The 13,403-nt window shown below is 33.6% G+C and overlaps 1 protein-coding gene across 4 annotated transcripts in view; it reads left to right on the top strand.

Moving 5' to 3' along the window:
* DPP10 (dipeptidyl peptidase like 10) overlaps positions 1 to 13,403 on the top strand; it is a 1,237,611-nt gene that overhangs the window by 1,159,394 nt on the left and 64,814 nt on the right. For all 4 annotated transcript variants that reach the window (XM_044769066.2, XM_070507564.1, XM_044769065.2 and 1 more), the window contains 2 exons: positions 1,986 to 2,024; positions 6,787 to 6,894. In XM_044769066.2, the coding sequence (XP_044625001.2) occupies positions 1,986 to 2,024; positions 6,787 to 6,894 (147 nt within the window). The remainder of the gene's footprint in view (positions 1 to 1,985; positions 2,025 to 6,786; positions 6,895 to 13,403) is intronic.

The following is a 13,403-nucleotide window of genomic DNA, read 5'->3' as shown; positions in this document are numbered from 1 at the left end:
CAAAATCTTTAGAAAAATTTTTTCACAATAGCTAAAAAGAAACTACCCAATTGTATATTAGCAAGGAATGGATAAACAATATGAGGAGTATCTATACAAGGGAATTCTACTCAGCTGTCTAAAAAGAAACAGAATACTGATACACTCAACAGTACCAATGGATCTCAGAAACGTGTTATAAAAGAAGCCCCCCACAAAAGAGTACATAATACATAGTTTCAATTACCTGAATTGCTAAAATGGGCAGAACTAATCCACGGAGAAAGAGTTCAGAAGAGCAATTGGCTTTTTGGAAACTCTGGGAATGGGCATGAGGAAACGTGTGGAAATGGAAAGGTCTTACATCTCGATGGAACCTTAATAAGTTTGTCAAAACTCATCACATAGCCTTAAGATCTGTACATTTCACTATTTGCAAATTACACTTCAATATTTTTAAAACATTGTTTTTAAATGGCCTATAAAAGAAATACAGAGAAAGAAATTTCTCTTTAATTGGAGTGAGGTGGAAATGAGGCAGATGAGTTGGCCATTTACTTATTGGGTTTGACTGATGCTCTTCACATTTAATTTGTATTTATTAGAAAATTTATTTTCATCACTCTTTCATTTGGCTAGCTTGTAGACTAACTAGGATTTCATTATTTGTTTGTTAAAGTGTTCTGGGTGGTTTCTTATTCAGCTGATTGCTAAGTCATTTAAAAATTGTCATGTGTATATTCTAGTTAGAGAAAGCCTGTCATCTTCTCTTTACAAGGATAATCCTTCTAGGTAACAGCATGGACATATTAACATGCTTCAATAGAAAATAGATACAGGAACTCTATCGTAATCTTGATTTGATAGCTTATTTATATTCTATCACATTTCTATTCTTTTTGTAAAGTTCAAAAAATTTTACTTTCTGTTAAAATTGAAATAAGACGACAAATAATCATGTGAAATTTTGGACTCTCACGGGTCCTAACAAAACTTAGTGACACTAAAGAGCAGTGGCATCAATATGTTTTTGTGTGTGTTTTACCGATATCAAGGATGGTTATTGCTGACTTGTGAATAGAAATCAAAGAATGATTTAGTTAGATGTTTCCCTGATGCTACATATAGAGAAAAATCTATTTTTAAAAAACACCCAGAAAAGAAAAAGTGGTCAATTATAATGTAATAATAATATGACTTTATAAAGGGAAACTGGTTCAAAAAAACTATAAATAAATAATTATTATTCTTTACAATTTGAAATGAGTACCTCTGCATATATGCCAAATCCTTAATATATTGTGATTTAGTTTTCTTCATTTGAATACTTCTATTATAGAATCATTTTTTCCAGAAAAATACAAAATATTTCATGTTACTACATGTAAACAGCATTATTAAAATTTATTTTATCTGCATATATTTAACTTTAGCTTCAATTAGTCTAATTTTGCTTTTTGAAATATAATTCTGGTTCTATCCTTTGCAAGATTATTTTAAAGAAACATACAATTTTGCCATTTCAAATTTGTAATTGTTTTTCCCTAAGGGAAAAAAATGACTATGATGAAGAGTACATTGAATGTTGACAGAATGTTCACCTTTTCCTTTTATTCATGGCTGTTTGCCCAGTTCTCTTGAAGGACTTAATATTTTTGTTCCTCATGATGCTTAGAGGTGAAAAGACACAATGTCTAATGGTTCAAAATAGTTTGAATGAGGTAATCAAACAGAGCTGGAAAATGGTCTTCTATCCCTGGTGACTTACCACTGGGAATTCTGAAGGAGCTTACCAAGGAAAAGACTTTATAATTAAATTATCATTTAATCCCAATTCCCTACTTATTCATTCCGTTTAAATCAATAATGACAAGGGATCTCTCATGGTATTTCACCAGCAACGACAGAAAAAAAATGCCTAAAGGATAACAGTGTAAAAAAAGTTAAATCAATGCATGTTCATTTTGGTCTTTAGATGCTTAACACAGTTAATTGTTTTGTTTCAGAAATACGAGATGACATCAGATACATGGCTCTCTAAACAGGTATGGCGTAGGTGGTCTCTTTATGTCACGTTTTGGCCATTGTGCCCATCCTATTCACCCATTTGTTATATATAACTTTCTCTTAAAAATTATTTCAGTAATATGCCTTTAAGTCTTTGGTGTATTTGACTGAGTCTTTTGCATTAAAATATGTATTACTTGGGCTTTCGATGACATCGTTTGTGAAAAGGTTATTTTTGGTTTTTATAGGACGTAAGTTGAAGAACTACCAGGATTCATTTCAGGATCATTTGTATAAGTAAACTTTTGTGTAGATGAAAGAGAAAAAGTTGTGAGCCGTAAAACTAGAAACCATCAGCATTGCTCAAATTGCCCAGAAAATTGAGCAAACCTCCACATAAATTGGTTACATGGAGATTATTCAGATGAACGCTTCTTTCCTTAGATGTATCCTAGCTCTCAATGCTAGTTTGTGACAAAAATGAAGCTGGAATGAGACGATCACAATAGAATAACTACCAAATATCTCTATAACATGGTCTCCTACTGGCCACTTTAGAAGGAAACATGAGTAAATTATCCAAATATGGCTGAACCCATTTTGCTACTAACTCCATCACTACTTCCTGCAGAGGGAAGTGTTTTGTTTGGTTTGGATTTTTGTTCTTTACAGTGATCTTTTATTTTATATTCTCTCCCTAGATGTCACGCATATTGTGGTTTCAATTACCATTCGTATAATGAGACCTCCAAATGTATAGCCCAGGCAACCCACTTCTCTGAGTTCTGAAACATCCAAATTCATGCTTGGCATCTCCTCCTAAATGTATAAAAGTAGCTGTACGCTCCACAGGTCCAAACTGAACATCTCCCTCTTCTAGTCAGTTTTCTGTCTTCTTATCATAGGAGTCAAGGCCGTAATTATCCACCCAGCTATTAAAATCATAAACCTAGTGGTCATTCTTGAACATTTTCTCATCCTTATCTGCATATATTATTCATCACCAAGTTCTTTGATTTTGCTTTCAAAGACCTCAAGTCAGTTTACTTTTCTGCAATTCACAAACACCATACAGGATCAAACTACACACACTCCAGTTCCTCCTTAACTGGTGAACTCTTACTCCCCTAGGCACCAGCCAGTCTGCTCATTCTCCACACTGCAGGCTGGCTGAGCAAACTTTTCAAAATATGTATTTGATTGTCACCATCCACATTATCATCATACTCCCACTCTCACGACTAAAACAATTTTTATCTATCCCTTTGTTCTACAGATAAAGACCAACATACTTTAAGGGTCCACAACGAATTAAATTGAAAGCTTTTCCAGCTCTGCACCATTCCGTCTTTTAGCCAGTTTTCTCCATTCTAGGCACGTTAGCCCACACAGTCACAGTGTCTTTCTATGAAATATTCCTTCTAAACAAAATTTTCTCAACTGCTTTCTTACATGAAGGCTGCTCACTTTTCAAACCTCGGCTTAAATCACCTGCTTAAGAAGTTACCTCCTCCAACCATTCTAACCAGAGCCAGTCCTTCAATAAAAGTTGTTTTAAAATCAAGTGTAATATTTGTATAACAGTTATACAATTATTTCTGTGATTTTTTTTTACTAATTTACAAAGAGAGGAAGTATATTTATCTTTTTGTTCTCCATTGTAAACCAAATGTCAAATATAGAGTCTGATCATAAGAAAAGTACCATAAATACTTGTTAAATAAAGAAAGAAAAAGAGTAAGAAGGACAGTGAATGGGCAAAACCATTGCTTGTTTCAAGTATAGGCCTATCTGTCTATCTATCTATCTATCTATCTGTCTATCTATCTACCTATCTATCTACTGATACATATTAATATAAGCTGTTTAATCTTAGTCAATGTGCAAGATGAATTTGGGGAAAAAATCCTTGATTTTGTAACCAATAATGGACTCTCACAAAATGAGGTTGCATACTGAAAATAAAAACAATGAAAAACAACAGCATAATATTGATATATTCTGAATTGATCTGCATTAGTAAACCTATTTTGCTACCATTTTTATTGCCAGTGACATTCGTAATAGTCTAACATATATCAACATAAAGCATGCTCTTTGGGGATTGTGTTATCTACATTTTAAATCCCAAATTTATGAGTGTTTTTTAAGCAAAGAAACCAGTGATCAATTATTCAGTAAGAAAATAAGATGGTAGCTTGTCACAGTTGACATTTTCTCCAGAAGCTCTAAGAGAATTTCATGAAATACTCAGAATTTGATGAAATTTGTAGGATAAGAATGGTATTAGTAATGAGATGAAGCAAATTTTCAAGGACGATTAGAAATTTAATACAATCATAATATGCTCACTTTCTGGATAGTAGGAAGAACAGAGAGAAGGATAACCAGTGTACAAAATGTTTGGTCAAAGGATAGAGTTTGGTATGTCCAATTCATTGCCTTGTGTATCATAAACACTGACTTGCTTAAGGTCATGAAAGTGGACAATGAGATTGGCTTCAGTTTCTTTCATCGTAGGAAAGGGTCTGATTAGAGCTGCATGTTTATAGCCTGTTATTGTCTAGTGGGGAAGGTTTTAAGCTCAGCAATATATTTCAATTATAGTACCATTTCTAAGGTGCTGAAATTGGAGGAGGGGGTACAATATAAAAAGTAGGATGCTCAGATATCCTCATACCACAAAAAGGCAATTTATTTTTGGAGCAAAGCACAAGGGGAGAATGTTGAGTAAGGGAGGAGCTAATAGTTGGAGTTAATATGGTGGATAAAGTGATATATATAACAAAGTTTTTTGCCCCTTGTGCATATGCATTCACCTAATCAGTTATGAGTAGGACACCTACTGTGTCCTAGAAAATAGAGCTAAAAAGATAAAATTGAACGTTACTTGCCTAGGGAAGGAAGGTGACCATGTAATAGAGTGCATCGAAACTCATGATAGAGATAAATACAGGATGGTCTTTAGGATCTCTGAGGAGAGATTTCCTAACTAAGAGAGACTCTTTAACTACAGAAATTTGAAAACGTTTTTTACTTAAACAATTATAAAAATTGGTAAGATTTGGCACAAAAAGCAAGACAGAAAGATTGGTCCAGACAGAAGAAACCCCATGTGCAAAGGCAAAGAGAGAAATATCCCAGAGGGTATTCAGTGGAACATACAGAATTATTGAGTCTATCATAGTTGAAAGTTGTGATTCACTCAGTCAAGTATCTTGTCAGTATTTAGTATATTCCCAGTGATGCAATTTTCCCATCCCTGAATTGTACTACTTCAGAGTTTTAAATTTATCACATATATGGCTTTATATTTTCATGTGTGTCCATGAAGTAGACAAGGAAAATATTATCCTTGTGTTTCTATCAATGAATATTACTAATGAAGCTAAAATCAGACTCTTGAGATTATTAAAATACTTATTAATTTACTTATTCATTCAGTAAATAATCATTAAACACAATTGGTGTGACAGGCACTGTCCCAGGTGTTGGAGTTACAGCAGGGGAGAATGCAAGATTCCTGCCTCACGGAGCTTACATTCTAGAGGAACACTACCTACCTACCTATCTACCTACCTACCTACATGCATATATACACACATTCACTCATACACAAAGAAGATTGAATAATAAATAATATGTTGGGTGGTGTTAGTTGCTATGGAAAAAAATAGAAAGTAGGTAAAAGAGGAGGGATTCAGATACAGTTGGCTGCTCTGACTTCCTTGATCACCCTTTATATAGGGTAATCAGGAAACATCTCACTGATAAGATGACATAGAGCAGAGATATGAAAGAGATACAAGAAAGAACCAGACAAAGGGAATAAAAAGTGCAAAGGCCCTGGAGCAGGAGCACGCACAATGAGGAAGCAGGAGAAAGGAAGAAGATGAGATGAGAAAAAGAAGGGAGGGCCAGATCATCTCAAAGGGCTTGTAAACCATTTAAAGACCTACAGAGGAAACCATATCCAAGCCTTGCTTTACGCCATACTATAATCACTCTCGCTAATTCAATAGGAAAGAGCTCAATGTTTTGTTAGGTAAATCCATTTTCTTAATGTTTCCCCTGTAGCAGGAGAACGCAATCTATATGTATAGCCTCCAGATAATTTTCAAAAGTAATTCTATTGATTTAACACGCCACTAGAGTTTAATTTAAAAAATCATCAAATGGGCATTTGTGTTTGCGTGTTTGTGGAGGGGTGAGCAGTGAGGATGGGAAATTTCAGTTAAATGACTTTCAATGAATTCTTTCCAATTTTGTTTCCTTTTGGTTTTTGTATTTTCAGAAAATTTATGTATCCATCATCGGAAATATATCTTCAAGTAACTAGAGTTGCTGAGTGAAAGATTTCAGAAAAATATATTAAATATTGTGTTTTATAAAATTTTCTAAATTAAACAAATTACTTTGATAAACTGGTACAGATGTCCACATTTTGCTTATCTTTGAAGGATAAATTCCTAAACAGAATCATATCTTATGTAAGGATATGAAAGTTCTTTTTTGAACCAATTTAAAATGTAGCTTTAGTCTAATTGTGAATTTTTCTTATCCACTATTCAGGAAACTTCCCCATCCTTCTCACCATTCAAACACATACATACACGCGATGCATCATTGAGTTCGCTTTAAAAGAAACACTATCATACACTTATTTTTTAAGTCAGTTGACTATTTTCCAAACTAGTTCTAAATCAATAATTGGTCTAATCCAAGCATGAATTAGCAATAGTTGAGAGCACAAATTTCACACGCCATTTTCAGATTGTTATATGCACTTCTGTATTTTAGAATGAGGAGCCTGTGTTTTCTAGAGATGGCAGCAAATTCTTTATGACAGTTCCTGTTAAGCAAGGGGGCCGTGGAGAATTTCACCACATAGCTATGTTCCTGGTCCAGGTAAGTGCCCGCTTCTTTCTGTGGTTTCGTTTCATCGCCGTCATGTTAAGGAAGGCTCAATTCTTGTGCATTCTGAATCTACAGTTAATGCCTGTGAAGTCCAGCCATATCTCTAAGTCAGGGACGTTTTAGGAAGAGGATCCCTATCCATAGCCATAAATTCAAGCTGTACCTTCCCACCAAACAGTCCCAACATTCCATAAAATTTAGTGAGCCACATGTGTGCTGTGAGTAGGGGGTCTTGGGTTATAGAATTTAATAAATGAAAAGTGCCCAACACCTGCTTTCAAGGACCTGAGGACAATCTAGAGAAGAGTTTTCATTCAACAAATACATATTACCTTTGTTGTACAAGTCGTATTTTTAAGGTGTTATAAACGTTTTAAATACTCGAAGCAAACTAAATGTCCATCAAAATTTGAGTAGTTGAATAAATTATGACACACCTCACAAGGAAAACCATGCAGGTTTTAAAAGCCAGGATAAAATAGATTTTTTACGTGTTGTCAAAGACATAGTGTCTGTATTATATTTCTAAGGATTTTCTCCTAAAAATAGGGGAAAAGAGGGCCAGCCCAGAGGCGTGGCAGTTAAATTCACATGCTCTGCTTCTGCAGCCTGGGGTTCGCCAGTTCAGATCCTGGGTGCAGACCTACACACTGCTTATCAAGCCATGCTGTGGCAGGCACCCACATGTAAAATAGAGGAAGATGGGCACAGATGTTAGTTTAGGGCCACTCTTCCTCAGCAGGAAAGAGGAGGATTGGTGGTGGTTCATGGTTAATCTTCCTCAAAGTAAAAAAAAAGAAGTGTGAAAAGTAGGGGAAAAGGTTATTTTTCCTCTAAATTTCAATTCATATTAACAGTTTATACAGTTTATCTAATTGTAAAAAAATCTGTAAGTTCACAATAAGCAGTTTAAATTTGACAAGATTAATGAGTCAATTTGAATCTAATTTCCGGTAACAAATATTCATGACAAATAAGGTTTTCTTCAAAATCAAATAAATAAACATTCTAGTCTCACAGGTAGGGGACAGTTTATGAAGATAAGCATTGTGGATAAATTGGAATCTTCTATGCGAGTTTTATAAACGAACTAGCAGAGAATCACTTTCATACTTAGAAACTAGAGAGTAAGTATAAATTGGCAAAAGATCCCAAAGCAGCATGGACACTTTTATGTTTTCAAAACCTTCAAGTCTTATGCATATTTTCAAACTTTTATCATTATCTATATATGTATTTATATCAGGCAGCTCAGTGCCTTGAATTCTTAAAATCTTGTATCAATAGCTTAAAATTTAGCACTTCTTAAAGTTCTGTACTATTAAAATAATTGTCATGATTTTAACTTTAATTTTAATCAAAGCAAAAATAAATTATTTGGAACATATATAATTTCCATGATAGAAATGTAGATTAATTTTCATAGTATATCATTAAGTTGGAAAAACAGGTTATAAACTAATGTATAGTGTGATCTCATTTGCGTCCTAAATAAATATATGCACTTATATATGAATAAAATTTTTGGTGATTCTATATCCAACTATTAAAATGATTATATCAAACAGGTAGAATTAAGGGAATTATTTTTTATGTGAACTGGAGGGAACTTCACTAGCAAATTGCTTTCCTGGTTAACTTTTGCTGGGTATTCGTAAACTTTACTATCGTAAATACTAGGAAGATATTTTTGCCAAAAAAATAAATCACACTTTCCAAATCTTACAATTGACGGTGACATTTTACTGAATTTTTAAATCCCACTATTTTATATTCAAGAAGCCGTGTAAAAATCCTGGTGGTCAAAATGACATGCAAATTGTGAATATTTATAAGATACAGTAAAGGATAGGGAAAGATGTATAGTACATCCTTAAATATACAATTCCAAGAAGAAGACAGCGTATTCAACAAATTAAGAAGATAAGTAGTGTCTTTTAAAAAGTGTGGGATTGGCAAGGGCGGGGCTGGGGGGATAATGTTGGCATGTAGAAATTGAGATATTTATGCACCCAACAAAAGTTTCTTTATAAGTCTTGGGAAGAAAAACCTTCTATCCCTCAATTAAATCAGCTGCTGACATGCAGTCTAACGCCTTACTTCTAAAGGGTTCAGAACAGCTTCTTAGAGCAGAGGTGTTTACTTTGTTCCTCGTCTATATGGAGATTACTACAAAGCTTTCACTGAAGTAGAAAGCATTTTGATCTATTCTGGTGGCAGTTCAGAGAATTTGTGAGAAATGAAATGATTTCACCATTATTTATGGATATTTTGGCAACGTGGCTAAAATTAATTTACTTTGTTAATGAGTCAGAGGTCAGTGCTTAGATGAATTCAATTTACACCTAAGTTTATACACACACACACACAATTTCAGTAAATAGTTTCAATTCCCTTGCCTCAATTTAATAGCTAACCAAAAAGCTCCTTTATGTATTGTTTATAATGGCCATGCTGACATATATGTATGTATGTATATACATACTAGAAAAATTTGTAAAATTCTGAACTGAATAAAGAAGTATATAAAATCAAACACTATCTTATCACCCCACACTCTCACGCTGTAAATATATTAGTGTATATATTTCCAATTCCTTTTTAGATTAAAAATGTCATTTTCTCTTAAAGATTGCACTCAAAGCACGTACATAGATTTGTAACATTTAAAGAATAATTTATGAGCATTTTCTCACATAACTTAACAGCATTCTTAACATTTCATGTTATTCTTTAATGAGATTTTAATACCTGTTCAACATTCTCTCAGGTGGATATACTATACTGTATTTAAGTGAATTAACTTTAATCATAGTTAAAATTATTTCTATTTTTTGTTACTAGAAATTATTCAGAGATAAACACCCCATGCATAAATACTTATTTATGATTATTATCACTAGAATGTATTTCCAGATGTCAAAAGCTACCTAGGCAAAGCATATGCGTACATATATGTTTGTTAAGGTTTGGATACGGAGTACCAAATAGGCCCTCCAAAAATAGTACAATAATTTACAGTCTAAACAGTAGTGCATTCCAACATCAATGGTTTTTTACCCTCTCTTTCTTCCTTTGACATGCTGGAGGATTCCACTTAAAATTGACTGCCAGGAAAGGGAGAAATGACAGGCACAGAGAGCGTGGCAGCTGACAGTCAGGAAGACTCCCTTTGCCGTACTGGATGCTTAAGCTTAACCATTTGAGAGCTTCCCCACGGACCGAGAATTTATTTACCTATTTTAAATATCTTACTAAATGAGATTAGTAAATTTTCTCAAACATTTCATTCTCTTACACAATAAGTATGTAGATAGAAACCGTTAACTAGAGACCAGGCTACAAAATTAGTGCTTTCAGGCCATTTTCATATATAGAAAGTGATAGTTGTCATTAAAAATATTGCAGTGATTTTTTTCTCATTTACAAACATGATTCTTGTTAAAGTAATTCCAAAAAATAAAGGTAGATGTAATTCATATATCTTCCTCCTGTATTCTCCTTTTAAACACCATTATAATTTTATGTAAACTACAGTATTACATCTTGATATTTTAAATTTAAATTTTAAAGTATAATTTTCCCATAATGCTAAATAGTTTTGAAAAACAATTCTTTAGAAGATTAATATTTAGTTGACTGGATGTCCATAGTTAACCATTATGTCTCAATGTTCAATTTAGTGGCAATGTGTTGTAATTATAGATGTCACTACAGAAAGCTTATTTATATTATTTTGGATTATTTTTTAGTTTTGGTTAACAGATCTGTAATTCCTGCATCAAAAGTAAAATATTCCTAAGAGCTTATATATATATATATTATATATATATATATATTTCCAGATTATTTTCATTGGAATATGTGAAAGCATAATTTGTAAGAATTTTCCCTACTTTTATATATTTCATTAAAGATAATATTAATAAAAATCAAAACTGGCTTTTCCAAAAATTTATATAGCTAAAATAATTGTGCTTCTGAGTAGAATGAGCACAATGAAGTATTAATATGAGTTTATGTAGCTCCTGAATCAAAAATCATGCAAAATTTCTTTTGTTTCAAACTGTTAAACTTTTTTTAAGGAAAATCAGCCCTGTGCTAACATCTGCCAATCCTCCTCTTTTTGCTAAGGAAGACAGCTCTGAGCTAACATCCGTGCCCATCTTCCTCTACTTTTTTATGTGGGATGCCTACCACAGCATGGCTTGATGAGCAGTGCTGTGTCCACACCCAGGATGCGAACTTGTAGACCCCAGGCCACCAAAGCAGAATGTGTACACTTAAACTCTGTGCCACTGGGCCAGCCCCTCAAACCATTAAACTTTTTTAAGTTTGCTCTTTGATGAGAAAGATTGGCCAGGGGTTAACATTTGTTGCCAACCTTCCTCTTTTTTTTTTCTCCCCCAAGCCCTTAGTACATAGTTGTATATCCTAGTTGTAGGTCATTCTAGTTCTTCTATGTGGGACAGCATGACTTGATGAGCAGTGTGTAGGTCCACGCCCAGGAGCCAAACTGACGAACCGTAGGCCACCAAAATGGAGTGTGCAAACTTAACCACTCAGCCATGGGCCAGCCCCTATACCATTAAAGTTTTGATTACTTCAGATATTTCTCCCTTGCTTTTCCCAGTACACTCCTTAGGTAGACTTCTATCTTCTTAATTCCTGTTTCTGGAACCATAATATCGTACATCCTACAATGAAGGCTGCGCTTAAGAGAAAGATTTTTGTCAAAAACATGACCATCTTTTTCTCTCAAATATGGCATAAACAGAGTTTTAATCATATTAAGTGGTTGGTGTGTCATCTTCCAAAACTGTTAAATGAAAAATTATGTATGTTGGTGAATCCATTCCCTTTCTCTATTCAGCAACACAAAGTTTTGCTCCTGAGAGCTGATGATTTCACTCCAAACAATTTTGAATGTCATTATTCATTACAAATACTGTAAAAAATAGCGTGCCTGCAATTCACAATTGTACCACCTAATCAACCCAATAAAATTTTTTCATTACATTTCACTGCTGTATCTGATTAGGACATTGTTTGAAAACAGTTAGTTCACCCTGTGTGATGAATCGACAGTAAATTAAAGCATGATACTTTTAAGTGCTACTATATTTCCCTTATTTAGAAGCTATACAATTAGAATTTAAATAAGAAATTTGAATGAACAGTGTGTAATCAGGTAAAAAGCATGTGTATCTTTAGACTTTTACTGATACCAATACATTCCCACTTTGTAAATAGAAATATAAAATTAATATTTAACTTTCTTGAGTAAAATACAATCTTCACCAAGTCAAGGAGAGATGTGTGATGTCTAATTCCCAAATAAAAGTGTTCTATCTGCACCCTAGATTTTCAGCCTTCCTTTGAGAATGAATGAAATCACTAGTTTTATTGCTGTTCATTCTAAAATTAAAAGTGAAATATGATCTCAATTTAAAGTATATTGCCATGTTGTCCTTGTGAAAAGTCCAGTATGGTTTCATATTTGTAATCAGTGTTCCTGGTCTACCAAGCTAATATAATAGCAACCATGGTTTCACAGAAAGAAAGAATTATTACTGTGCAGTAAAAATGATTATTATTTCCTACTTTTTCAAATTACCTTGCCTGTGATTGCGTTCCTGCTGGAGGTGGGTGGAAAACCAATTGAGGTACACACACCCCCTCATGAAACCTAGTCAGGTCCTTTGATATTTATTTTGAACTTACTATGTAGTCATCTACTGTATTCTAGTTGGCGTTGGGATTATTTACCTAGAGTCCAGATCAAACAATATACTCACTGCTATGATATTATCTGATATGTATTATTAGAAAATAGCTTAAGAATCATATAACTATAACTATATAACTATAAAAGGTAGTCTATGCTGTTATATATGAAAGGGGGTTCGACTTATTCCCCAGCCCATATTTGCACTGGTAGATAGAAAGCAGGCAAGGCAATTATAGAAGTTTGAAGTAAAGTCCAAAGGTTGTGAGGTTGTTTTTATGGCTTCCAACAAGAGATCTTTTGCTTCTACACTTAGAAACCATAATATTTTGATCCCAGATTCATCATTAAAGTGAATAACGTGCAATTTTTATTTCTATGTACACTGTGTTCAAACGTTTTTCAAAGCGTTGAATTTTCACTCATGATAACTTTTAATGTGGCCTCTCTTCTGTCCTTAAAACATTCACACACATACACAAAACAAAATTCTTTGAAAAACAGAGAAAATATAATCAACTTAGAAATCTGTGAACAGAAAGCATCTCCAGATATGTACAAATATTGAGCAAAGTTTCTTTACTTTTTAATGTTTTGAGATTTTGTTCATCTTGAAATTGGGAATCAAAAAAATGCACTAAAACCTTGAAATCTTAATATCTTGTCTTTGGCTAATTCAAAGCGGAAGCTGGAAATGAGTAAGGTGTACCATGCACTGGCCTGTGGGAATCTGGCAATAAAGTACGTGACTTCAGAAGACTGTGTCAGCCTT

Source organism: Equus asinus, chromosome 4 (assembly GCF_041296235.1).
Source record: "Equus asinus isolate D_3611 breed Donkey chromosome 4, EquAss-T2T_v2, whole genome shotgun sequence".
NCBI classification, from domain to species: domain Eukaryota; kingdom Metazoa; phylum Chordata; class Mammalia; order Perissodactyla; family Equidae; genus Equus; species Equus asinus.
Note: the sequence above shows the minus strand (reverse complement) of the source record. Positions and strands in the feature narration are given on the sequence as shown.